Below are 24,875 nucleotides of genomic sequence, written 5' to 3'. Positions count from 1 at the left end.
TTATCCAGCATAACCAATTACAACAAAACGCATGGATAGAAATGAAATAGCAGATCTCTTTGAAGTGCCCTGTCCTGCTCGGGCTCCGTGCGGCCGCGCAGCACTGAGCACAGAGCGGCTCCGTCCGAGCAGGGGCTGTGAGGCAGTGCTCCCACACTCAGACACACTCACACAATGTCTATATTTTTAAAAATCTTTAGCAATATTTCCGCATGGAATCACACTGTAGCATCTACACATAAAATGGCTGATAAAAATAATCTTGCTGTAGGTTTACAGAGTCTATCTACATTTTTCATTTGAATACCTGGACTGCTCGTCCAGCAGGGAGGTTGTATCTGTTTTACTGGTCTGAGGAGAGTGTTATCACAGAGCACCAACTCCTTCATCTCACCCCAGATTTCATAAAACATTTGACCTGAAGAGATCACTGGAAAGTAGGCTAGCAAGAATCAATGGCTTCATCTTTTGTGCCCCATCCCTTTGTGTTGCCTCTTCAGACACGAAGTAAAAATACTACAAACAGTTCTTCTCCATCCCATAGGTAATCAGAATGCAAAATACTGCAAAAGCCCTTCTTCTCCTCACATACACAGCTGCTATGTTGCACACACAGGACATCTGCAACAGGTAAATGTCTGAAAACATCTCCTCCCCCCCAAGTCCTACAATCAGGCTCCTGAGATCCCTACTATAGTTCTAGCACAGAAAAACACAAGAAGAGCTCCCTCCTGCCAGTACCCCTGACTTTGGGCATGAAATTCATGCAGAGTGCTGTAAAATAAAATATTTCTGTCATGTCTGTATCCAAACATACTCCCTTCTCCCATTTCCTCAAGCAGAGATCAACCTGCTGACAAGCAGCCAAGAAGCTCTTATCTGCGAGGGTAAAAAAAAAGTCCTCTAGTACGTGTTAGTTTTATATTATATAAATACTTATATTCATGGATATAGACAGTGACAGGGAGATTGTGGATTTATGCATGCTCATTTCTTTGCTTTGGATTGCAACATCTTCAGAAAAAAATATTTTCAGGAAATAAATTCTGGCACAAGACGCCACAGTTGTTTCTTTGAAGAACACTTTTTTACACTTGATCTCACAAGAAGCCCTCCATCCCAATCTCTCCTCTGAAAAAAGATCAGAACAGAGGAAAAGGGGCATTTCTATGCTTTATGTTTTACCCTTTTCTCAGTCTCCACACTGGTGCAGGTATTTCACACTGAGCTGCAGCACAAGAGGAAGGATGCTGTGATTTCATGGAACCGGGCTGAGGTACTCAGTGAATCGTTCACTGATGATTTAACTGCCCCAGTGCCACCCCCACAATGCAACAACAAACACCAAGCAGCTCTACATGCGCATACAGCTATGACATGCAAGAACACCCCACCTTTGAAGGAACAAGATACACAAATGTGGCTAGCAAGAATCTCCAGCCTCTGTCTCCTGGGAGCTGATAAGCCACACAACTGGAGGAGGGGGAAGAGGGAAAAAATACAGAATACCCAATCCAAGGAGAGAGGCTGCTGCCTCGGAAAGTTATTTCCTGAATACACAGAGTTCATGTCTGGCTGTCTGGGAGCCTTCACCCTGAAAAAACAGCAGGGTCAGACATTTCTACTCCAGACTTCCTTCCCCCTCTTTCCCCATTCATTTAAGGCACAAACATATTTACAATTTCATACAAAACCTTCTCATGTTCCAAGAACCAGACAGTTGTCAGAAAGCCTGTATGTTCTCCTGAACCAGGAAGGTCTGGATGCAAATCAGCCACGTAGCATGGAACAACGACGCCCCTCAACACTACCTTCACTCCCAAAGAAAACAGAGGACTCTCTAAGCCTATGAACCAACTCCCCTTATTTCGAGGTTAGTTGTAGAACAACTGATAGATGACAACAACTGTAACCAAACCTCCAACTTCACCTTCCCCTCCTTGCCCCAGCAGCACATACTGGTTGAACACTTCCTGTGGAAGGACTAAAGAGCAGTCAGAACAGGTTCAGAGGCTTGCCCCAGGCTGTACACAGAACACAAGAGAGCATGCAGCATGTTTACATAGACTCAGCTTTCCTCCCTCCCCCCACCCTCCCCAATTCAACACACACAAAACCCTTCCACCAAGGAGAATATTGTTGTGGTGAGGCACTTGAACAATAGTTGGAGAGTCCCTACGAAAAGGCCTTCCCCTCACAGTGCAGTGGGACAAAGAAGAGAGTGGTTTCTCAGGACTCCATCTCCTCTTGGTCAAGTGGTGGTGGCACAAAGCTGATTACTTCATCATAAGTCAGGCCTGGTGGGAAAAGTGACAGAACTTAACAGAGTACTAATGGCATCCCTCATGAAAAACAAATTAAAGCAATCTTAAATAATGGATAAACCATTTCTGAGACCAATATACACAACGAGATACTTCCAGAGCACTAACGTGTAAACACATTTGAAAAACGTAGGCAACCATCCACCCCATGTGCTCATATGGTACAGTAAGAGTTACCAAGGACTATGCTACTTCTGCACACTGCAGGTGACAGGCTCACTCCCTCGAGGATCTCAGAAAAAAAAAAGCGCCCATAATCAGCTTCCTTTGTGCCTCTAACTACCACGGCTTAAGTCAAACAGAATGAACCACACAGAATGAACTACAGAGGAATCAGGTTGACTCTCTCCAGCTCCCCAGACTCACTTTTCCATTCCTCAATCTCAAGCTCTCTGCTTTCAAATGACTGGTCATAGGGGTCTGCCACTGGTTCGTCATCTGGGTCATGATACTGAGCAAAGTAGGCGTGAGCCAACGCTTCTGCAGCAGTAATTCGTTTGTCTGTATCCAGCACCAGCATCTTCTCTAGCAAGTCCACAGCTGAAGAAACATCGAGAGAAAAAAAAAGAATTTTACACAGTGAGCTGCGTGACACATTCTGAAATGCAAGCTTATAAAAGTGCACAGTATGTGAGGAAACTAATTTCTCTGGAGCCCCCCATCACTCAGCCTCTTCCCTCGCGCCTTACAGTCCATACATACTTGCTCAACTTTGAAAGATGTTGACATCTTTTCTGAACAACTGCTGCAACTTTAGGAAAAGTCTCAGCATCCCAGTACGTGCCAAGTTCAGCTTCAGGAAGAACCCATTTCAGAGTCAAACCTTACCTAGTGGATTGGCACCAATAAACACATTTTCAAAGTTCATTTTCGGCATGTAAGATAAAGATTGAATGTAGTTTCTCGCCTGTGAAAATAAATAGCCTGTTAAGTATAATACCTACCAAGACAGTACATTTCAATCATCCTGAAACATTGCTTATTACAGTCTGTCTCCTCACTCTGCCTCCTCTGTACTTATTCTGATACTTACTAAGCCCATCAATGCCATCCCTTCTCAACTAAAGGCCACTCAGGACAGTGGAGCAAGAGCTGACATTACTTGAGGTTCATGCAAGACTGGGAAGCAAAGAGGAGCTGCAGAGCCGAGTGCCCCGGAGTCCTGATGAGGCTGCATGCAGTTGGTGTCTGCTGGTAAGCCATGTGTTTCACACAGTGCAGAACCAACTCACATCCAGGTTGTCCTGAGTCTCAGAAGCCTCTGGTTGAGTATGCACTGTCCAATCTCAAGTCTTCATTTAGTACAAGAATGTTGCTGAAGAACAGGTAGTTAGTTACCCACCCCATGCCACATGCGAGCCTATCATTTACAGAGGCAGCGAACACTGCACGTGGGACCTGCCCTGCAAACCACCCCTCATCTGCTCAGGGCTCACCTCGTGGCTGGGCATCCTGTTAATGAGATATGCAGGGGGTGTTCCCGTCAGACGCATGATCTGCTGAAGCTGGTTAATATCTTAAGTGCCTAGTCAAGGGCTTTGTTAAAAACAGTGCAAAAACCATTTTAAACAGAAAATTGCTGCATACAAAGCATCTCTTCTGTAAACCACGAGGTACAAGCCAAACAGGCACAGCCCACTGATTATTATTTTATTTTCCCCAAATGCTTGTGAAAGCTTAGCAAATGCACAACTGAACACTTAAAGCAGTGTGGAATTACTAATCAGTTGGAAATAGCATCAGTGCAGAAAAGAGCTATTTGTCTGCCATGAGCAGTATTACACTACAACGAGGTTGCTTTCATGTTTCCCAGCAGTTCTAAGCCACCAAAGCAGACATTTCATGGGGCTGAATATATCCCTCAAAAAAAAAAAAAAAAAAACTTTCCCAGGCTGCTGCAACTACAAAAAGCCTCAGGAAAATGAACAAAAAATAAACAAAAATCTTATCCTACACACTGGTTACCAGATTTTTAATTCCTACAGAGAAAGTATTTAAGTTCCTTGTGGTGCACAGTGAAATCAGCTTACAACTGACACCACCTTCTAAACAGCTTTAAATGTACTTTGATACATGGGTGATGTGACAGAAGGCAATAAATGCAAAATTAGCAAAGCATCAGCACAGCATAAGACAACAGTTAGTTAGGGACCAGGACGGAGAAAGAGCATACTAAAGTAATGCAGCAGAAAAGCAAATACAGAATTTGTTCCAGTGACACACTAAAGGCCTTCAAATACTGAATACTTTTGCTATCTCTGCACAGTAGAAAGAACAGAAATAGTATTTTTTTTTAAGCAAAATCATGATTTGAACCTAGCAAAGAGTAATTTTTATTGCACAGTATTAAAAGACACTTCAATCTTACACATACAGGCTAATCTTTCACTTAACCTGGTCAACCTTTAAAGCTGCTCTCTCTCATTAATCTGCTGTACTTAAAATACCTGTCTACCCCTCATCAGAGTTCCCAGGGCCATTTGCAGGCACCCAGAGACCTGGTTATCATTTCTACCCTTCCAGGAGGCACCCCAGTGCTTTTTTGAATTAATGTGACATTCGGTACATTTTCCAACTCATTCAAACTCGCACTGAGATGTACGTGCAGGCTAACCTCATGCTCAGCATTTACCAACAGTTGTTACGTGGGAAAGAACACGAGATGCAGCACAGAAAAATCTTACTGCTCTCCACCACGCTGATCCTCCGTTACTTAACAGATACAGCAGTGAGTGACTTGCTCAAGTACACTGCCAGTTGCCTGGAAACAGGTTAATTGCCCACTACAGATTGTCCTGTTACTCTGTGCCATTACACCATCCTTTGGTTTAACTTTTATGCTTGTCACCTTCAGAAACAGTTACCATTAAATAGGAATTAATTTGGTCTTTGCAGAAGTTCTCAACTCAAGACTGAAAGCCTACAAAAACGGCAGTATGGCTGAATACAGAGGTCACTTCAGCAATGAAGTTTGTGATTCTCCTGACAAAGGGACCCCACACACATAAAAGCACCTAAAAAGCACTTTGGGTTTTGCACTACAAAACCAAGGGCAGTTGCAGCAATGTTTCAGAAATTAATCATGCTACAGAAGGGACTGTGCATGTCTAGAGGATAACACACTGCTCTCGCTCCATCTGCCTCACCAGAAAGATCCTTGGTACGCAATCTGGAGAAAAAACAACTGAGAGAAGCCTCAAGTCCTTCGCCAGGAGAAGTACTTCCCCAGCAGCATCTGATTGTACCATGTATCATGAAGCATAAACCCACAAAGTGAAAAAAAGAGTCATGAAGCAGTAAAAAAGAGAATAAGGAATGAAGTGATTATACCATAGGCAGAGTTAAGAGGAGTAAAGAGCAGATACAAACAGTGTATCAAAGCCATCCAGAAGTAAAGAACAACGGAAGAGATACCCCAACACATACTACAGACGGACTACATGAGGGCAAACACAAACTTGGGACTTCAGAAAGGGCAGATATGACAATCAAAGTATCAACTCACAGACTCTGAGGAGATTTTCTTCAAAAGCTCAGGCCCTGGGGTTCCAACGAGTCTCAAAATGAGCTTCAACTGATCAATATCTAATGATGGACCATAAAGGAAAATGCTGGGACAAATCAAAATGAAAAGCGCAAAACATCAGCCTCGTAATAATTGAAAGTTGGTGTCTGCCAAGACCTCAACTAAAAAGCTATTTTAAGTAAACTCCATTCACTCCTGGAAAAAATAAAAAATAAAAATGAGTACCAGCTTATAACAGCTCTGTCTGCATCAAAGAGGTTGAACAACTTGACTACAAATGCACTGCATGCGCTGAGTTGGTCACGGGGTCTCTAACCATCATGGAGCAGACGTCGAACCAGCAGAGGATCAGTGCACACACTCACCCCCTTGCAGCCCCCACCAATAGCAGCAGTTAGCAGGATTAGGCTGCGTTAGCAACAGATTAAGTGAAGCAGGTTGAAAGTGTAGCCAATAACATTAAGAACATGAAGGCCTTTGTGGAGCACCAAGATAATTCAGCCACTTTCTTGCTTCCTAAGTTGTGTGACTGGGCTCTGCCCATCACTGACAGCTCTGGTGCAACACCCCCAGGCCCCTCGGCCAGGTGACGGCTCTGCAGCCCACAGGGTGCCCACTCCTACCAGCACCCAGGGGCAGTGGGGGCTCAGGTGTAAAACCTCTATAATGTGAAGAATGATTTACCTAGAGCAGAGCCTCCACAAGGCCACGTACCATTCTGGGCTGCCCTCTTACACAGACAAGAAAATTTAGTATTTGGGATATGCAACAAAACATATACTAGATGAGAAAACATGAGACATACATAACCATATCTAAAACTCAAGATAGTAAGGAGACTATCTTTCAAGAAGATTAAATATTAAAAGGATCCTCTCCCCTTCTCTGAGTTAACCTCCACGCAGCCCTTCTAATGCTAGTCTGTGATGTTTATGTTTGTCCTCAAAATTATATTGCACTAGTTAGACATCTTCAAGAAGAGCAATCTATCCACTAAGCAATATTTGCTCCCAGGATCGACACCTTCCTGACGTTTCCAGATATACTTTTGCTACTCCTTCAAGCACCTTTTAACTCACATACTGAAAGAACTCCACGTTTGCTTCTAAAAGTGTCTGACAGCGAAGGAGCTCTGCTTACGTAAAGCAGCTCTGTAGCTACCAGATTGCTTCTTAGAAATGCTGGGGTAAGTTTTTGTTTGCTTGTTCTTTTAAAGGTGTCAAAGTTCCTGTGATAATGGCAAACTGTATAAGAAGGAAACTGCCAAGGCTTTAACATTAGGAGATAAAGATTTTAGCAGTCTTGGTCTAAAGTTTTACATAACGTTAAAGCCTCTGTGAGAAGTGCTTGGTCAGAAGACCTGCACTAATTTCCCACTCACCAAGCTGCTCGGCCAACTCTCACCTACTGAAATGCTAAAAACCTAACAGTAAATCCAATGCATCTATCTGGATTTAACTCAGCTGCTGAATTGTTAACTAATTATCAACGTTTAAAATGAAATCAATATCAGCATTCTACTGATGCAGAATGAGCAGACTATAATTAGCTCGTTTAAATTGGCTTTTCCTCAGTGCCACTTAGAACAGTCTTAATAGCTTTTACTGACTCTTGTGCAAGAAATAGTTGTGCAACTGCAGGACTGCCAACACACCTCCAGTGTTACATCCCACACCTTGGCTTAAATATTTGAGTTCCTTAAAAGATGTTTAATATACTGGGCATGCCAGCAGCACTGTTGCCTAGTTTGCTGTCAGCTATTCCCAAAGGACAGTATGCTACGGGAAGATGTTGTGCATTACACTTCAGTGTCTTCCCAGATAGACAAGAAAGCACAGAACGTGTAATCCACGCTACCACAGGCATGCCAACACTGAAGCACTACATCTAGTTGAACAGCTGCCACTTATAACTTGCTGAACTACAGGGCCTACTGCATTCCGGTGACCATAAGCAACTGCAGACAAGAAACAAACTTAGGAAATACAAAGCAAATTAAAAAAGCATGTGCATGGAGAAGAAAAGTAGAACATGCAAATCCTGAATGCCATCACCACAGTACCCCCCAAAAATGACAAGTCTCAGTTACTCTGAAACTCAGGAAACCATCTTCTATCCACCATCAGCAGCAGGCAGAAGACTAAGAGCTTTTTCAGGCAAAACCACAGCCAAAAGTTGATGCAACTGCCATCCACAGGCAAAGCCAAGCTGTACCAGAAGGATGCATCATTTCAGACTAGTTGGTTATAGTGGAGTCCCCACTCTACTAATAAAAAAAATATTTATGTATTTATATTCTTCCGAGTTAGTTTAAAAGGAATACAGTCAATTTAAAATACACAGAAAAATAAAGTTGGCTAAGCCAGTAAAGACATGTTTTATTTGTGCGTTATCATTTTAACACAAGTTGAATTGTCAAGGCCCACTTGCCTACTTATCTGTACAAACCATTCATATTACAAGAGCTGTAAAAAAAAAATATCAGAAACATACATTTTTAATACAACAGATACAACAATAACAAAAAGAAAGCCTCTAGCTATGCCTGGCATTAAAATCTCAAGGGACTGATTTTTCTACCTCTATTTTCTGTCTCTAAGCAGCCTTCCCCACAGCCCTGCTTCTATCTGCACCTCCTTGCTGAGATGTTACCAATATGAGAAATTTATCTTTCACGTTTCCATTCACAGACCACAACAGGAACGAATGATTCATTTTGTTGACATTCAAGATGAAGTTAGAAATATTGTAATAATTTTGCAAAGTTCAGCCTCTATTGACATCAGAGTTATTTTGTAAAGCAATGTTTTAGATACACTTGAGTCGATGACAGCCACATTCAGAAACTCTACAGACAGAATACACTCCTTCAAACTGAGCTTGGTGTTAGCTTGTAAGCAACACAACCATCACACGCACGCTGACATCATTTCTGAATACATCCTTATTACTTACCAGAGAAAACAAACCTGTTACAAGTACTGGGTGCTCCTCTAGGCCTTGTTAAAAAAACACCCAATGGATTGAAAGTAACATCACATCACCCCTGCCCAATCCTCAGTGTCAGGGACCAGTATTTCAAACACAGAACCATTTGAACAGGAAAGGCACTGTCCTGAGCACACTGAAGACACCATCTATTCAGTCTATTTCCTCTTTCATTTTAGAGATGTGAAGCTAGCTATATAATAGTTCAGAAAATCACTACCACAAGAACAAAAAGCAACAAGAACATCTATTTTCAGTTGCTTCTAATTTCTTCTAGACATTAGAACTGCAGTGAAAGTGATAGCTAGGTGCCTTTCTAGATCCTTCCAAGCATTACATGAACAAACAACTCCTCTGGTGTTCTAAACTCAGGAGCAAACAACACGCAAGTTACTTGAAGTGGGGACCCATTATGCAAACTCTAAGAACTACAATATTACAAAATTTCACCAACAATGGAAAAGGATTGAGCCTATTTTTTCTTAGACCAAACCAATTCAGCACAGGAAAAGCATTTAAATCAAAAACATTACTATCATTTACAACAGAAGTTGAGCATTCAGTGTTAAGAATCACACATCTTCAAGGAGACAAATCAGCCAACTATTCTAATCTGACAACGTGAGCAATTTAGAACTTATTTTGCTTTATTTTACACTGTGGTATTATTCTCTATTACAGCTGGAGAACAGAACGGTCATCTTTCAAGCCTGAGAATTTTCCTAAGTTCACCAAGAGCACATTATGAAGCATTCCTTATATGCTACAGATCCTATCAGGAAATGGTTTATTTGAAAGTATCAAGATTCTTAAATTTAAAGTGTCAACGGCTACTAAGGTGCAATGGTCTCAGTAGCTGGTACAGTAACTTTTTATTCCTTTTCTTCTTGAAGAAAAGCTGCTCACACCAAATTATGCACACTAAGTCAGCGTGCAGAAAGAAGGCAATGCTTTTCATGCTAGTTGGCCACCTCCATGCTTGTTCTGCTTCTATTCTCAGCAACTGATAAGCATGGCAAAGGTACAGTAGAGTACAGAGTTCAATAAATTTAGAAAGAGATTACAATAAAACAGCATTAAAAAAAAAAGAGGAATGATGGAGCCACAACATACTGAAAAAGGTGATGAAAACTGGAAGGAGAGTTGCTCCCTCTTCCACAGTTTTGGAACCTGCATGTTTTCCAGAAGGGACACAGTACACAGAAGGCCAGCACTTCCAACACCAGTTTTCTTTTAATCAAACATATTTCAATTAACAAATGCTAACTTTAATAATTTCTGCTATTTAAAAACAAACCATGGTCAAAAGAATTAAGTTCATAAAGGGTGGGCAATATCATTATCCTCAGCAAAGAAATCCTGCCTTTTAGGCGATGAAAAATGTCAAGAGAAATAAACTATCCCTATAAGTTTGTTGTAAGTAGAACAACTGGCATGAAGTCTCAGTTCTGATCTCCTCTGGAATGAAGTGACCACCTCTCACAAACATGCCAGCATCCCACTAAGTTCACCTTGATGCCATAATAATGATTTTGAAAAGATTTTCTTCATGCTTGTGTTTTCAAGTCAGTACAAGTACACGGTAAAAGAAAGCTGCAGTCTGCTTATAGGCAAGCATAGTAGGAACCTAAACATTTTTCAGAGCATTTTGGAATGAGATCCTTGTCACTAAATTCTGCAAATTTGCTGCTTTCATAGTATACCACCAGGGTACAGAAAAGAGGCCAGAAAGGGTGCTCCACATTTTCTAGAAACATGAAGCATGAGAGGATTCACAGCAAAAAGACTATTTCAAGCAGTTATTTTCCTAAAAACTCAAAGAAGAGATGGATTTAAATAAACTTAAAATAAATGAACTCCCAGAAGTGATCAACACAACTCTAGAGAAGCTAACAGACAATAAATGCTAATAGACTTGCTTCCTTGCACACTGCGATGACTTCAAGTGCAATAAAATTGAGAACTCCCTTCGTCATTCTGTGAGTAAAAGAAGCCATTAGTTAAAAACAAAGAAATAAGAACAACCACCACGAGAACAAAAATCAACCAAACACCACAAAACTTGTTTCCTTGTGAAATACATTAAAGAAAAAACCTCTAACTTTCACTTCAGGAAAACACGTCACTTGTAAAGGATACGGTCTGTACCAGGGAACAACGTTCTTCCAGTCAACAGTTCAGCCATAATGCATCCCACTGACCAAATATCAACTGAACAAAATAAAATAAATTTAAAAAAATAAGGCAGAAAAATAAAGTCTCAATAGAATCACCCTACCCAACAATTACAAACAACTTATGCTTCAATAATCTCATGGTGTTGAAACAATCTGAGGTATATTGCAAGGAAGCTGACCGCTCAGTAACCATTTTGTGTAAGACTTGTCCCAATAAAACAATACTGACAAGATCAGGCAACTTCTCCTTCCAGAAAGTAACACACATTGGACACCAAAGAGCTAGGGAGGCATCTACAAAATCCAGGAAGAAACATGTTAGGAACAGCTCTAAGGAACAGATCTTGTCTTACATAATTCTACCTGCACAACCACTAACTACTACATTACAAACACGAGACAAGTCCACATACACGTAAAAGGAAAAAAAACACCGTGCTGTTCTTATTTCAAACCTTACCAACTTCATTTGTATTGACTTATATGCATTCATGTACTAGAAAAATAAATTGCCCCTTCCCCCCCCCCTTTTCCGTGCTTGATCTGAAAGCACTTTAGGGAAAAAGCAGGGCGCATTGCTGCGAGACTGTTCAAAACAGAGGAAGATGCAACTAGCAGAAATGGCTACAAAAAGAAAGGAAAGAACACTTATATGCATTTTTAGCATTTCTTTACCCCATAATCACAGGCGTTTAAGTGCATTTCCAGCAGCTTCCTAGAAAGGCACCTTTTTTCTCACCTGGATACATTCCATTTACTTACTTTAAAAGTTGCTGGGCTAGGACAAGGGATAAGCACTGACAAGATTTTGCTGATTGCAATTTAAACTTGAACCTTTGAAAGAAGCTTTCCAAATGCTATCGTAATGATTCATGCCTTAGATATGAGATTGTGGTTCAAACACTAATCCTATGCCTTACTTCTTTTAATCATCCTCGCTGAAGTGTAATTAGTGTAACTGTCAATTTACACAATCAAGTGGAAAAGAACATGAAGATAGGATAACTTCCCCTGCATCTCCTCCACAAGGAACCCAGAAGCCTACTATTAGCAAAATGCATTACCTGTCTGGTTGTAATGCATCCAGTTCAGCATGATCTCAGGAGCCCTGTACCACCGAGTAGCCACATACCCGGTCATCTCATCATCCGTGTGTCGGGCCAAGCCAAAATCCAAGATCTACAGAATTAAAAATAAACAACAAAAATGACAACCACCTATTGCTGCAGTGCAGTGCAGTGGCACAACAGCAACAGCAAGTTATGAAACTAAATTTCAAGACTTGTTAAAAGGCTAGAACAGCACAGCGCTCCACCAGAACTACACCTAGATACCTTGTCTTTGAAAATAATCAAGTCCAAACCAGAGCTATTTTCTGCTTATTTTCAAGATGATTAAAACAAAACAAACAAAAAAAACAACACCATGAACACACAGAGGAGAAAAACAAATACTATATAAGCATCCTCACAGCCTTTCATGCCTGAGAAAGACACAATTAGCTTGGTCTGCAGAAGCATTTCCATGAAAAATCACTTTTGTCTCTTTTATTTCAAGGAAGACCCACAGTACGTTCACTCAGATCATGGTCAAACTAGTCATATGTCACGATTGTATTACCTTTAGCTCACAGTCTTCATTTACAGCTAGGTTACTAGGTTTTAAATCCTAAAAAAAATTAAACATTATCAGCATTAATGGCAATATACATGTTGTTGCAAAAGTCTAAAGTAGGTAAAAATGTAAATTCGGGTAGAAAAAAATCAACTTTCTACATGGCTTTCAACATCAATTCTCCGTATTCAGAAAAATAATTTTATCCCAGAACCAGCTCTGTCTTGTGTCATCTGCAGAGGTGTCAAATACAAGCAAAAATGCATAAGTGTTTATAGATCTAAAGCACTTGTGGTAATGGTATAATATTTATCCACCAAGAACCTATTTCAGAAAAATACAAGCCAACTGGGTAGGAACAGAAATTAAGGATCTGGAGAACCACTTCCACCACTAATGTCTTCACTGTTTAACTGAAATAATTCTCAGAAAGCATCAATAGAGATTCAATAGAGGATACATTGTAAGATTCTGCATTACATCTTTAAAGGACATTTGTTCATTATAGGATGTAATCTTAGAGCAAATACTCACTCTGTGTATTATGTCAGCTGAATGGATGTACTGTAAGGCAAGACAACAAATGTTACATATAACAACTCAAGTAGCTGCTTTCTTTCCTCACTAGAAAACACTGTCCTACTACACCCAACACAATAAAAACGCTATAGCTTGTCTGCAGGAAGAACCAAGTACAGCACCTATAAAGGTTGCAAGAACATTGGTGTTTTGCTTTCAGTTTCTCCTTAGGAATACTCAGGTCTACTGCCAGGAGTGGAACAATGTAAAAAAATTCAAACTGAACAAACCAAAGACAAAGGACAGCACACATAGTAACTTCCCAGAATTTGTCCATAGGATGTACATAGGTATCTTCTGAAATAGCTTTATTTATACAAAGCTTCAAAGTATGAAAGGGAAAAAAAACAACACAATAAAACGTTAACCTACAGGACTTTAGGAATGTTACAGAAGCCCCTCTATGTATTCATATGAAACTCTGAGGATATGATATTCATCAACAATTCCCACTTCCCACAGATGAGCTATCAACATTCAGGCAAGACAGGAGCAGGTACCTTCAGCCCCCGAAGAATCTGGTATATGAGGAACTGCACGTGGTCATCTGTGAGTTTCTGGCATTTCACAATGTTGTTTAGATCTGCTCCCATAAGGTGTGTCACCAAGTACCTATGAACAAAAGGAAACACAGGCTATGAAGCAATCCCTTCAACGTGATTAGGACAAGAATTCCTTACAAACCTCAGTAGCATGGCAGGCTCTCTTAAGCATTTTACTGAATAAAAATAGTTCATAGCTTGTTAAGTAACAGCAGATCAGCGAGCTGATTCCTACAGCACTGGCCCATAAAATGCATGTGAACAAGCTGGAAGAGTCCATTAGTACAGGGTGTCCCAGTAAGGTGTGTTGAAATTCACAGCTGCTTCAAAATAACAGCAGACAAATTAACATAGCAAAATTCCTACAATAACCTTGGACAGGTAAGGAAGATACAGAAGATGTTTTGTTGCAATTTTCAGAGAAGTTACCTACACATCATTGAATTCTTCTAGTGACTTGGCAGGGGTGAACACATCCAGCAAGCCGATAACCTGGAAAGGCCAAGTGAAAATGAAAAAGTCATGAAATAAATTCAACGTATACATGACACAGTTAATAAGGTCCTTTGTGGAACAGAAACCACTCAATAGAAGTTTCATTTCCAACTACATGAATCATTTGGATGTAGGTCAGAAACAAACATTCAAGTCCTGATTAAAAAAATTTCAGTAAAATAGTACAACTGTTTTTCACACCGGTCACTTAAAAAAAAAAATCAAGCAGAAGCCACAGCAAGCCAAGACAATAAAAGGCAGGCATCAGCACTGGTCAGAAGTACTTTACTTCAAAATCCAGCTAAAGTTTGTTGAGGAAATAAATGGATGAGCAAACACCATCCAGAAATCAGCTTGCTTCCTGATAGGTACTTAGCTATGTTGTTGACTACATATTATATCAGAAGCAGAAGGCTATTTTTTTTTCTCCACTTATACTGAATCATAGCTAGAGGAAAAAAAAAAACCACGAAGAATCTCTAATGCAAGCAACAAATAATAATGTGTACACTGGAAAATAAGTGGAAGTGAAATAACTCAGAAAAACAGCACACTGCAGTGAAGATCCAAATTGCCCCAAAGAGCTGATAGATTCACACTGTCATTTATATCTTCTGCCCTAAGATTCTCTACTCCACCCCTCATTTTCACAGCTAAACTGTTCCAGCAGTAGAGAGTAAAGGAGAACGTGTGTTATCTCATGGAAATGCACCATTATACCTCATTACCCTGTAACTATCTTCTAAGTCATTTACATTTCATTTTGAAAACAATCCATCTGGTCCATAAAATTGTTTGAATTTCCACTGAGATTTGCTTTTAAAAAAATATTTTCCTTCTCTTAACAGCATAGCATAACTTAAGAATATGAAATAAAGGTTCCTTCCTTGTATTTTAGGCTGGCAGCTCACCTGCCTTGGATTCATAAATGTCATGCACATTACAGCAACTTCAGCAGTGGACAAAGTGTGCATATTAAACTTGGAGTTCTATGCCAAGGTCCCCTTCCAGCACATTTTCTATCCCATCATTTGGGCTTGTCACAGATGTCAACCTTTTAAGCTGATAATTAAAAACACAAGTTCCAAGGAACTTCAGATTGTTCTGCCTCTCCACATATACATCACAGCAAATTCCATTTCTGGGCAGCATGTTCAAACTTTAACATCCATGGACAAACAACTCTTGTGCTTGCTTTGTTCCGTGGACTCTTCCACACCAATGTTTACATAAAAAAATGCAACATTATCCTCCCAGTTTAGCAGGAAAAGACAAAAACTGACCTTGTTACTTAATACTTCCATTTCCTCTCTTATCATTTTCACCTTGCTACAGTGTAAAGCACACGACTGAACTATCCACATCCTTCCCACTGATGAGTTTCACAAATACAGTTATTCTGTAGCAGATCACTGACACAGTTCTAAGAAGCTGCTCATCCAGACTGAGAATCAGGTCCTAAATTTCTTCATACCCCTTGCATTTTAGGTTCTTAACTTCTTCATATGACACCAAACCAAAGTTCACACTCACACCTGTCCAGTACTCCACCTTAAGCAAGCTAATGAGGCCTCCTGGAGCTTGAAAGTATAACATAACCATGCCTGACTGCTCCACAGGCTCATTTATTTGCTCAAGATCAACACGATCAGACTAGACACAGGATACAAAAAAACTAGCCCTGCTAAAGATCTTTACAATGCTGTACTTACAATCCTTTCCTCTCGACATCGACAGCTCTATAGAAGGCAAGAGAATTTTTGCTCCATTGCAGGCAGTATTTGCTCTGAACAGTGTGCAATATTAACATGTCAGCATATTAATGCCATAAATACAGAATTGTTCAACTAGTTTCTATAGCAAATGGAAGTTAAACAAAAATGATTAGACAGCAGATAGCACAGCTTAGCGTAACACTTATCATAGCCTGTTTTGTCTGTTTCTTTGTCAATACTTTAAATGGATGGCTTGCAAGAAGAGATGCCTGATATCTTCCCCCTCCCCGTTTTTATTCCTGTTTATCTACATTAAGCTTGTGAACAACAGCTCCAACCCCTTCTGACACAACGACATAAAGCAAGAAAAGAAAAACCTTCAGCCATGATTCACTGGACTACTGCAAGCTGTGTATTTACTTTCTGAAAAACCTGTGCAATCAGCCTTGAATGCAGTCATGCTGGATAGTCCAACTTCTCACACAAGCTCCTTCAACTTACATTTTCATGTTTCATATGCTTCAGTAGCCGTAGTTCTCGGTAGGTCCTTTTCGCATGGATGATAGACTGAAACGGTCGGGACAGCTTCTTTACAGCCACTCGCAACCCAGTTTTTGTGTCAAAGGCAGAACTACAAGACAGAATAATCAAATTCGTCAAAATGATTCACTTATAAATACCCTCAAATCTATTTAGCAACTCCAGATAGCAACTGACAGAGACTGAATCACACAACCCATTTTATTTCTCTCTTTCTTTCCAATGCCAATAACATCCAGGCATCCTGGTCTGCAACCTGATTGCAAATTCCCACACATTTATACAAATGTTGTTTTATACTGAAAACATTTATAAGATTAATCTTTTTCCACCTACTAAAGGTAAATATTATCTTTAAAAGTGATTTTGCAGGAAGAAAGAAATGTTTATGATTCTTCTGCCTAAAACAGTTATGCTTTTAAATGTAAATAAAGCAATTAAAACTGGTAGAAACATAATAATATTCCTTATAACACAAAAACTAATGCCATTTATTTGTTAAAATATTGTGAGTGCACATAACAGATGCTCTGTACTGTAATGTCATTCCTTGAAGCTCTCACAATCTCTTCAATGAGAAAACTCAAGCAAAAGCCCAATGCTTGTGAACCAACAAAAACTTTAAGCATTAGAAGACGGATGTGACAATCCTGATATGCTGCACAGAACCTTCCTGAGCTTAGGGTTGTGTATTTAGAGACCTAAAGAAAAGCAGGTACTTAACTAGCAATCAAATTACTCTTTTCTTCAACACTTATCTAGAACTAGCCCTGGTTTGTCAAAAAGAAGTAGGAGCAGAAACAGGATGTGAAACTGAGGTTATGCTGACACAAGACAACAAACATGGGGATAGCACGGAAGTGAGAAAGTTGGAGGACACCACTTGTTGAGTCTCCTACTGCCATCTGGTCCAGGGCAGGCTCCTAGCTGCACTAATAAGTGAGAACACACTGGTCATTGATCAGCACTGAGGGAAAAGGAGAGCTTCATATTCACAAACGCAACACGTGAAGCAGTTCAGCTAATAGGAGGTCCAAAACCAATTGCAAAAGTAGCTCTAGATTGAACTCACAATTGCACAGACCAAAAAAAAGCTAACTGAAAATAAATTAATTTGAATTTACTAGCAGAAAGATAACTCATCTCAAAGTTGCATAGTTTCCAAGAAACTAGTTACACTATGATTACAGAAACTAAAGCTAGAAAATAAAATACAAATTTGTTTCTACCAGCACCAATCCTTCTCTGAGGACCTGCAAGGGAACGAGAAAACCCCCACACACGATGGAAAGGGGCATCTCTTTTGTATGAGAGGTATCTGTACACACAGCACGAGGAACTTTCTGGAAGAGATATGAAAATACGGCCAGAAGGAAGATCACAAGAGCTCCAAATTGCCATAGCTGAATTACTGGAGCTGCACCACAGTGTCTACAAGAATGCCCATTAGTAAACACCTCTCCCAGCCTGCATGTATGGAAAATGCAATTAACTGCTCATCTTCTAGTCTTGCATTCAGATGATCTACATTAAGTTCTCACCCATCACTAAAAACGTGATAGTTCAGCTACAACAGCTCAAGAATACAGAACACTTTTTTTGTCTAAAGTTTCCCATAAACCGCTTTGCGATACATAGTCATACCTAATTCAGGCTAACTGTATGATAACACTCATGGTGTTTTCTGGGACTTGGCTCACAATTAAGTTTAGCCATCACCATTCAGGACAGGCTGCAGTTAACTAGTCTCAGATCTTGACCAGCTGTCAAGTACCTCAGGTGCAAAAGGCAGCACGCACTGGACAAAAAAAAAAATATACAGAGGAACTGCTACTAAAGAGGTGATATTTAGGGTTATTTCATTTCCTCCAGAATGATGGTTTAAAATTTCTTAAATCCATGGCATTCTTCTGCTTGTTTGTAAGTAGGGGAATTATTGCAGTATCTTCATCATGTCCAGGACATTCAGCGATGGTACAGCTATGGAAGGGAGGAGCAGACCTCTCAGCTTTGTAACAGCTCTGTAACCCAACAGCCTGCACAAGAGAAGCTGAAGAGCCCTTAAGCAAAATTCTGAGCAAGAGTGCGACTTAGCTGCTTCCTTTCCAAAGGAATTAACAGTCTGCAAAGTGATTAAAACGTTATTGTACAGAAATACCTATTTAAAAAAAAACAAAACAATAAACTGCTAGGAGCACACCACATGTGCCTTTATGTTTTATAAGCTGATGGCAACAAGCATTAGAGCACCCATTTGCTTACAAGAGGCTGATCCAACGCTGCCTGCAGACCTGCCACTGACACCCCAACAGCAGCAATCCTGCTGCTGAACCATGAGTCACTGCCCACCGATCCGGCCCAGCCAGCATTACAGGATGCCGCAGTGAGACCCCGCTCTTACACGAAGAATGCAAGACTGATATTTCGGTAATCCACATATGTTTCAGGGCAGACCTTGTTACTGATTTTGACAAAATCCTTCTAATGCAGAAGACTTACATGAATATACAAAGCTCTGGCAAGAACAAACTGAAATATCACTTCACACAACAGATGTCACCATAATTGTTAATGTGGCTTAGTGATGAATGATCTCAGGGTACATATTGACGTTTCTCAAAGTTTTGGCACCAAAACCCGACTTTAATCTCCACATCTTCTCAATTTTTAAATATAGACCCTGAAAAATACCCAAGCTGGCTGCTGAGATATTCTTCTCCTGGCATGCCAGAAGACACAACAGTTGCTCTAACACTAAGGACATGCTCTGGCTGCCTCAGGCTGCCTGCACAAAACACCTTTCTCCATCCACTGACTGCAAAAATAAAGTCAGTGTTTTCTATCACAGTGTTCCAAGTTGAACCAGACGTTTACAGCAGACACTGCATAGTCTAATTAATTAATTCACTGGCTTAATTCTTTACTTTTATTAATTTTTCCTCCACTTTCTAGAAAGCCCTTCTTGTTAAATCTCTCACCTTCACAACTAAATAAGGTGTCTCATTATATTCTAATATAACAATGCTGTAGACAGGTACAGGAGTACATTTAACCCCTCTGTTTAGGGCTGCTTAAAGCCCCACAGTTTGCTATCCCAAAAACGAGAGCACTCCAAACTCCCAGTCTGAAACTAATGTGGATACCTTTTCCCAGAGCAGGACAAGGAAGTGGGAGGAAACTCTCTAAGGGAGAGTTTTTGAGAGATTTTTTAATTTTATTTTTAATCCAGACATACCTTCTCTGCTTCTTGTCTTTCTGAGTAGTAATTCTTCTGAAACATGTTTTTACTAGAACACAAGGAAAATCATGAAAAAGCCTGTGCTAAGATCCATGTGCCACACATCCACAACTACTTCCAATACAGAACTGTTTCATCCAGGCTGAACACAGTTGCACAATCTTTGAAAGTTTGGAGGCAGCACCACAGGAAATTCGTGATGCAAACTCTTCAGTTATTGGTTGTGAAAACAAACACTGGAAGCACTATGTATACAACAGAGCACGGGGAGGGGAAGAACAGGAGAGGAACAGGCTACATACACTGCATAGGGCCAGCCTGAATACAACAGACAAGGAATGGAGCAAATCCACTTCCCATTGCACTTAGGAGTTATGTAACTGCAGCAGCTGAAGTGGTATTTATCAGCAGGGGCAGTAAGACCTTTCTTTCACTAAAAGTGAACCCTTCAATTATTAAAAAATAAATAAATCAGGGAGTACATCGGTTACCCTTGCTACTGTAATTGGTTAGGCTCTGTCTTTTATGACAAACAAGTATTTACATACTGGGGACACAGCAGTGTTAAGAAATATGTCTTATTTAAGTAGAGCTTCCTGACAGCGGAACAGAAGAGAACTTCTTTAGAACTGCAGTGCATGCAAAGCAACTCCTTTTTCTATTAGCAGAGGTCAGCATACATGGCTCCCTAAAATACAAATGATAGTCATGATATAAGTTTGCACATTACGTTAATGAAAAAAATAGGCACGTCTGCTCCAAGGCAGAAGCAGAACAGATGTACAGTCATTACGCACCAGTATTAGAGACCTCTGACCACACTGACAGAGCAGAAGCCAGAACATTAGGCGCGAAGGGCACAGCAGTCTATGCAGCTTTATTTGCCTCTACTATGTGACTGCTCAAGCCAGAACGTCAATCCGACCCAGACACAAACTCATCTTTAAGATTAAATGATGTCAGCAGCGCAGCTGATTCGCACTCCACAATCCAATATATCTTCGCAGAAATTACAAGCGAGGCACGCGTTGCGAGCCGAGCTCAACTCCGAGCGCTCCCTGTTCCTGCACACCAACTCCAGACTTTGCTCCTGCAGGCAGCGCGCTGCTGCCACTCTAATGGTTCCTGCAGCCCCCGCCGGGGACGCAGAAGCCCTCTGCAGCGCCCAGCTACAGAAGCGATCGCCTCACACGTAATCCATCCTCCGGGTCCAGAAGGAAACTGGGACAGGAGCAGAGCTCCGCGGAGCTCGAGGCCTTGCCAGCCCGCATCCTCTCCACCCCCACCTCCTAACTGCGAGGAGGCACTGCAAAATACGTCCAAATGAGATCACGCTGGGGGCTGGAACGCGATTATCTTCCCCTGAAAAAATGCCCCGGTGCCACCTGCCATGTGCTGCGATCCCCGGCGCGCACCGCGGACGGAGCGGGGACTGCGGCGGAGGGGGAACGGCGCGGCGCGGAGCGGTGCCCGAGGCTGGACCCGGCCCGGAGCCGCCACTCACCAGACGGAGCCGTAGGCCCCGGACCCGACCGGGGACAGGTTTTGGTAGCGCTCGGGCACCTCCCACACCGTCTTGTTGAGCTCCTGCCGGTAAAACTTGGGCCGCTCCTGAGACATCTCGGCTGCGGAGCCCACCCCGCCCGGCCCGGCGGGAGGGGGCGGCTGCACCACCACCTCCAGCAGCGGCGAAGCTCCCTCCTTTCCCCCCTTCCTTCCTTTTCTCCCTTCCTTCCTTCCTCCTCCCCGCCTTGCTCCTCCCACAGCCGCCCCTTCACACCGCCCTCTCCTCACAGCGACCGTTGGCCGCCGCCCCGCCCGCGCCCTCCCCTCCGCCTCACACTGCCCGGGGCTGAGCCCTCGCGCGGAGCGGTTGTTCCTTCCCCACTCCTCTCCTTTCAGCCACCCTCACTCCGTCACCACCGCCGCCTCCCCTCACACGCGTTTCTCTCTCTCTCCTCCCCCGCGCTGCGAAGGCCGCGAGGTGAGGGAGGAGCCGGCCGATAGGGAGGGCCGAGGGGAGGCACTCCACCGCAGGTAGGACGGGAAAGGCGCGGCCGCGGCCCGCCCCCCAGCGGGCAGCTCGGGCTGGGCCCGGCCCTACCGCCTCCCTGCTCCCAATGAGGTCCTACGGCTCAATCCGGCCGCTCTCGCGAGAGCTGAGGCGGCGCGGGCAGAGATGCCCCAATATGGAGGCGATGCGGAGCGGCGCGTGGGAGCTCTCGCGAGAGTGGGAAGAGGCGGGAGGCGGGCTGTCTGCTTTCAGCGTTACGAGTGCGGTGCTGTGAGGCGCTTTTGCCCACGCTGCGTAAAATTAAGGCGGCACAGCCCTTGTGGTGATTTCACGAAGCCTGCTTTTGTCACCTTGAGGGTATACTTCAAGCAAAATATGAAAATCCATGCGAATGCTGACTTACAGCAACAGGCCCAGGTTGACCTGTCAGGGCCCTCAGCGAGGCTGTGTATCTTGGTGCCAGCAGTGCTGCTTCTGTGAACCTCAGGGGGTTTACAGGAGCAGTCTGCTGTGTGGGGCTCCAGGCCTGTGAAGCTGTGGGGAGATGAGCTGGTACTGCTGGATCCCTGCCTGCTTGGACTTCAATTTGCAAACTTGAGCTTCTTTTCAACTTTCGTTATTGTGTTACCTCGAATAAAGGTGATTGTGCTCAAACAGCAAAGAACTTGTACTGGGTATGTAGAGCTAATGAACAGAATGTCTCTTACACTCTTCTCACCTTTAAAAGGAAGAAACCATGCCCTAGGGATGGAGCATGCCTGAGGCAAGCCTACTGCTGGCTCTTGCTGTGATTAGTGATTGAATTCAGATCTTCCTGATGTTAAAATGCTAAGGAATGTGAGTCAAAGGTTTGGGGCATTAAAAACCAGAATGGTAGCAGATAGCGGTTTTTTTACTGCAAATTGTGGTGTTGTACAGCCTCCAATTTAGCTGATCTCTGTACAATTCAATCTAAGCCTGTTGTTTCCAGCAATGGAAATAAGGAGAATTCAAACTGTTTCTCAGCTGTGACTGTCTTATGGAAAGAGGGTGTATTTTGTTCCTGTAACACAGACCTGCTCTAGGGATCCCATAATGGAGGGGATCCAGGCTAGTCTTTTCTACAGAGTAGAATCAAGGCAAATTCAAGAAGGATTCAGTGTTCTGGCAGTCAGTTTGCTCAACCCTAACAGCAGCATGTCTTCCAAGGATTGTAGTCTCTGGAGCCTTGCTTATCCTTGGTGTAACTGTTAGCTTCACAGGGGTGATGTTGGAATGGACAAATGTCATATGCTTTTTATTGGTTTTGGTTTTAATAGGTATTTCAGTCACCTTGTCTGATTCTTTCAGTCTCACTGCCAAGAACGAGAGGTTTAATTGTCATTTCCAGTATTTGATATTCCTCAGTTTTTCACTGTTATTAAAAGGGAAATATGGAGCTGGACAATGATACTGGCCACACTAGGATGCAACCAGCAGTTTGCAGAGTCCAAAGAGAAATCCAGACGGAGGAGCACCTACAAGCACTCTTGGAAAGAAACCTGCCTTCCACCTTCAGTGGAGATCCGCACATCTCTGAAAAGAAGAGACGGCTATGTTGCAGGTGAGCTATATGCTGGGAATTTGACAGGTGTAAAAAAAACTGAGTAGGCTTTTCAAGCCCAAATGTGGAAAGATGCTAATATCTTCCTGCAGCTTGTAATTAAAATGCTGAATTGTATTGAATGACAACTGAAGCAGAACAGCCAGTTGGAGCAAGTCACAGCAAAATATGCAAAAACAGCTTAGCACTCCACTACCCCACAGCTTAGTGTATTGCAGGAGTGTTTGTTTGCTTCAGGACTATGATAGAGTGAGAGATACATTCATTGCAAAGAGAAGTTGTCAGTATTTGTAGTCCCTTCCAGTGCTTCCCTCAGCCCAGGTGTCAGATACAAGCTTTCACTTGCATTTTTTCTGATTTCTGCCTTTTGACACTTGTATTTCCTGAATTTCAAGAGCCATTTTCTGTTCCTTCTTAGCTGGGGATGTGGAAAGTTGCATAAGGGTATGACTAAGATTGGCTGAATTGCTTTTGGATTATTTTTGAGCTATGTTCCTGCATTCTTTGAAGAGAATGGGTGAGGCAAATGGTACTGCCTATACAGCATTAATGTTTCCACAGCCTGATTTTCCCAACTGCCAAAATTCTCTTCTGGGCATTATCCTAGGGACAGAAACATATCTTCTGCCAGAGGAGCCCGGCAGGCTCACTAGAAGGCAGTCTTTGTTGACAATTTAGGAGAATTCCTGGTGTTCTTCCAGCAAGGCAAATATAATCAAAAATAGGAAGTGCTTTTATCAGCTTCCCTTTTAGTTTTGTTTGACTGTAAATACTTTTGGTTTCCTGAAAGAATCTCTCTTTGGATGTGGACTGCCAGTGGTTATGGCTGTGTCTACACTACAAAGTTCGCATAAGAAATCTCTGATTCATCATTTCTCTGAGCTTTGTTTTAGTGTGTATTCTGAATGTATACTGAAACTCAAACTGTTATTTTGGGACAGTGACAGGCCTTGAGACTCAGGTCTAGCTATGGGTGAGGTTCTACAAGGCGTGGTCAACTAATCTAACAGCTTGCTGCTGCCAGACTGCAGAGTGGAATACCAGGGGGACAACTCAGATGTCAGCATTTTAGCTTTCAAATTGTAAGTATTCTTGGTGCAAAACAAATACTTTGCTGAGAGGAAATTTGGACAGACCTGATCATTGCCCTTTATAGCATGCATACAGAATTGTGCTGTGATTTACCATGGACACAGGCTTTGAAGTGACAGAGCATGTGCTCTATGGCCAAGGACTGCACCTGTACCTCTGAAGTCAGAGTTCAAAGGGCTGCCTGCAGGTGTGTTTGGAGGCAGTTTGATGCTCTCACCTGACCTACTTTGCAGCAACTACAGATGCTTTGTGCAGACAGCAGCTTTTGAATGCCCTTGCCAACTAGTATAGACGTTTTCCTAGAAGGGCATGCTGCAGAATCCCAGGCAGCTTTCCCACTGCACTGAAATAGAGGAACTGTGGGAACTTGCATGATGTTAAACAGAGTTGTTGACAGAACTGGCAGAAGTTCTAAGGGAAATACATCAACATCGTTATGGTCGGTACTG

General features: G+C 42.2%; 1 protein-coding gene across 2 annotated transcripts; it reads right to left on the bottom strand.

The window, feature by feature from the left end:
* Positions 1-1,275: 1,275 nt before the first annotated feature.
* MAPK14 (mitogen-activated protein kinase 14) lies at positions 1,276-21,497 on the bottom strand. 2 transcript variants are annotated; one of them, XM_065747457.1, is made up of 12 exons: positions 21,243-21,497; positions 16,462-16,591; positions 14,184-14,242; positions 13,709-13,820; positions 13,164-13,193; positions 12,636-12,683; positions 12,080-12,194; positions 10,978-11,049; positions 3,761-3,840; positions 3,153-3,231; positions 2,691-2,864; positions 1,276-2,297 (listed from the first exon to the last, which is right to left on the bottom strand). In XM_065747457.1, exons 1-12 carry the CDS (start codon positions 21,356-21,358, stop codon positions 2,230-2,232), a joined length of 1,083 nt encoding a protein of 360 aa, XP_065603529.1. In that variant the 5' UTR covers positions 21,359-21,497; the 3' UTR covers positions 1,276-2,229. The 2 variants fall into 2 exon arrangements, with proteins under 2 accessions (XP_065603529.1, XP_065603528.1); XM_065747456.1 differs by lacking the exon at positions 3,761-3,840 and adding an exon at positions 5,830-5,909 and having other exon boundaries at positions 21,243-21,495.
* Between the last annotated feature and the right edge of the window lie 3,378 nt (positions 21,498-24,875).

The sequence above is a fragment of the Cyrtonyx montezumae genome, unplaced genomic scaffold (assembly GCF_038088225.1).
Source record: "Cyrtonyx montezumae isolate F1298 unplaced genomic scaffold, pur_monq_1.0 scaffold_45, whole genome shotgun sequence".
Classification (NCBI taxonomy): domain Eukaryota; kingdom Metazoa; phylum Chordata; class Aves; order Galliformes; family Odontophoridae; genus Cyrtonyx; species Cyrtonyx montezumae.
Note: the sequence above shows the minus strand (reverse complement) of the source record. Positions and strands in the feature narration are given on the sequence as shown.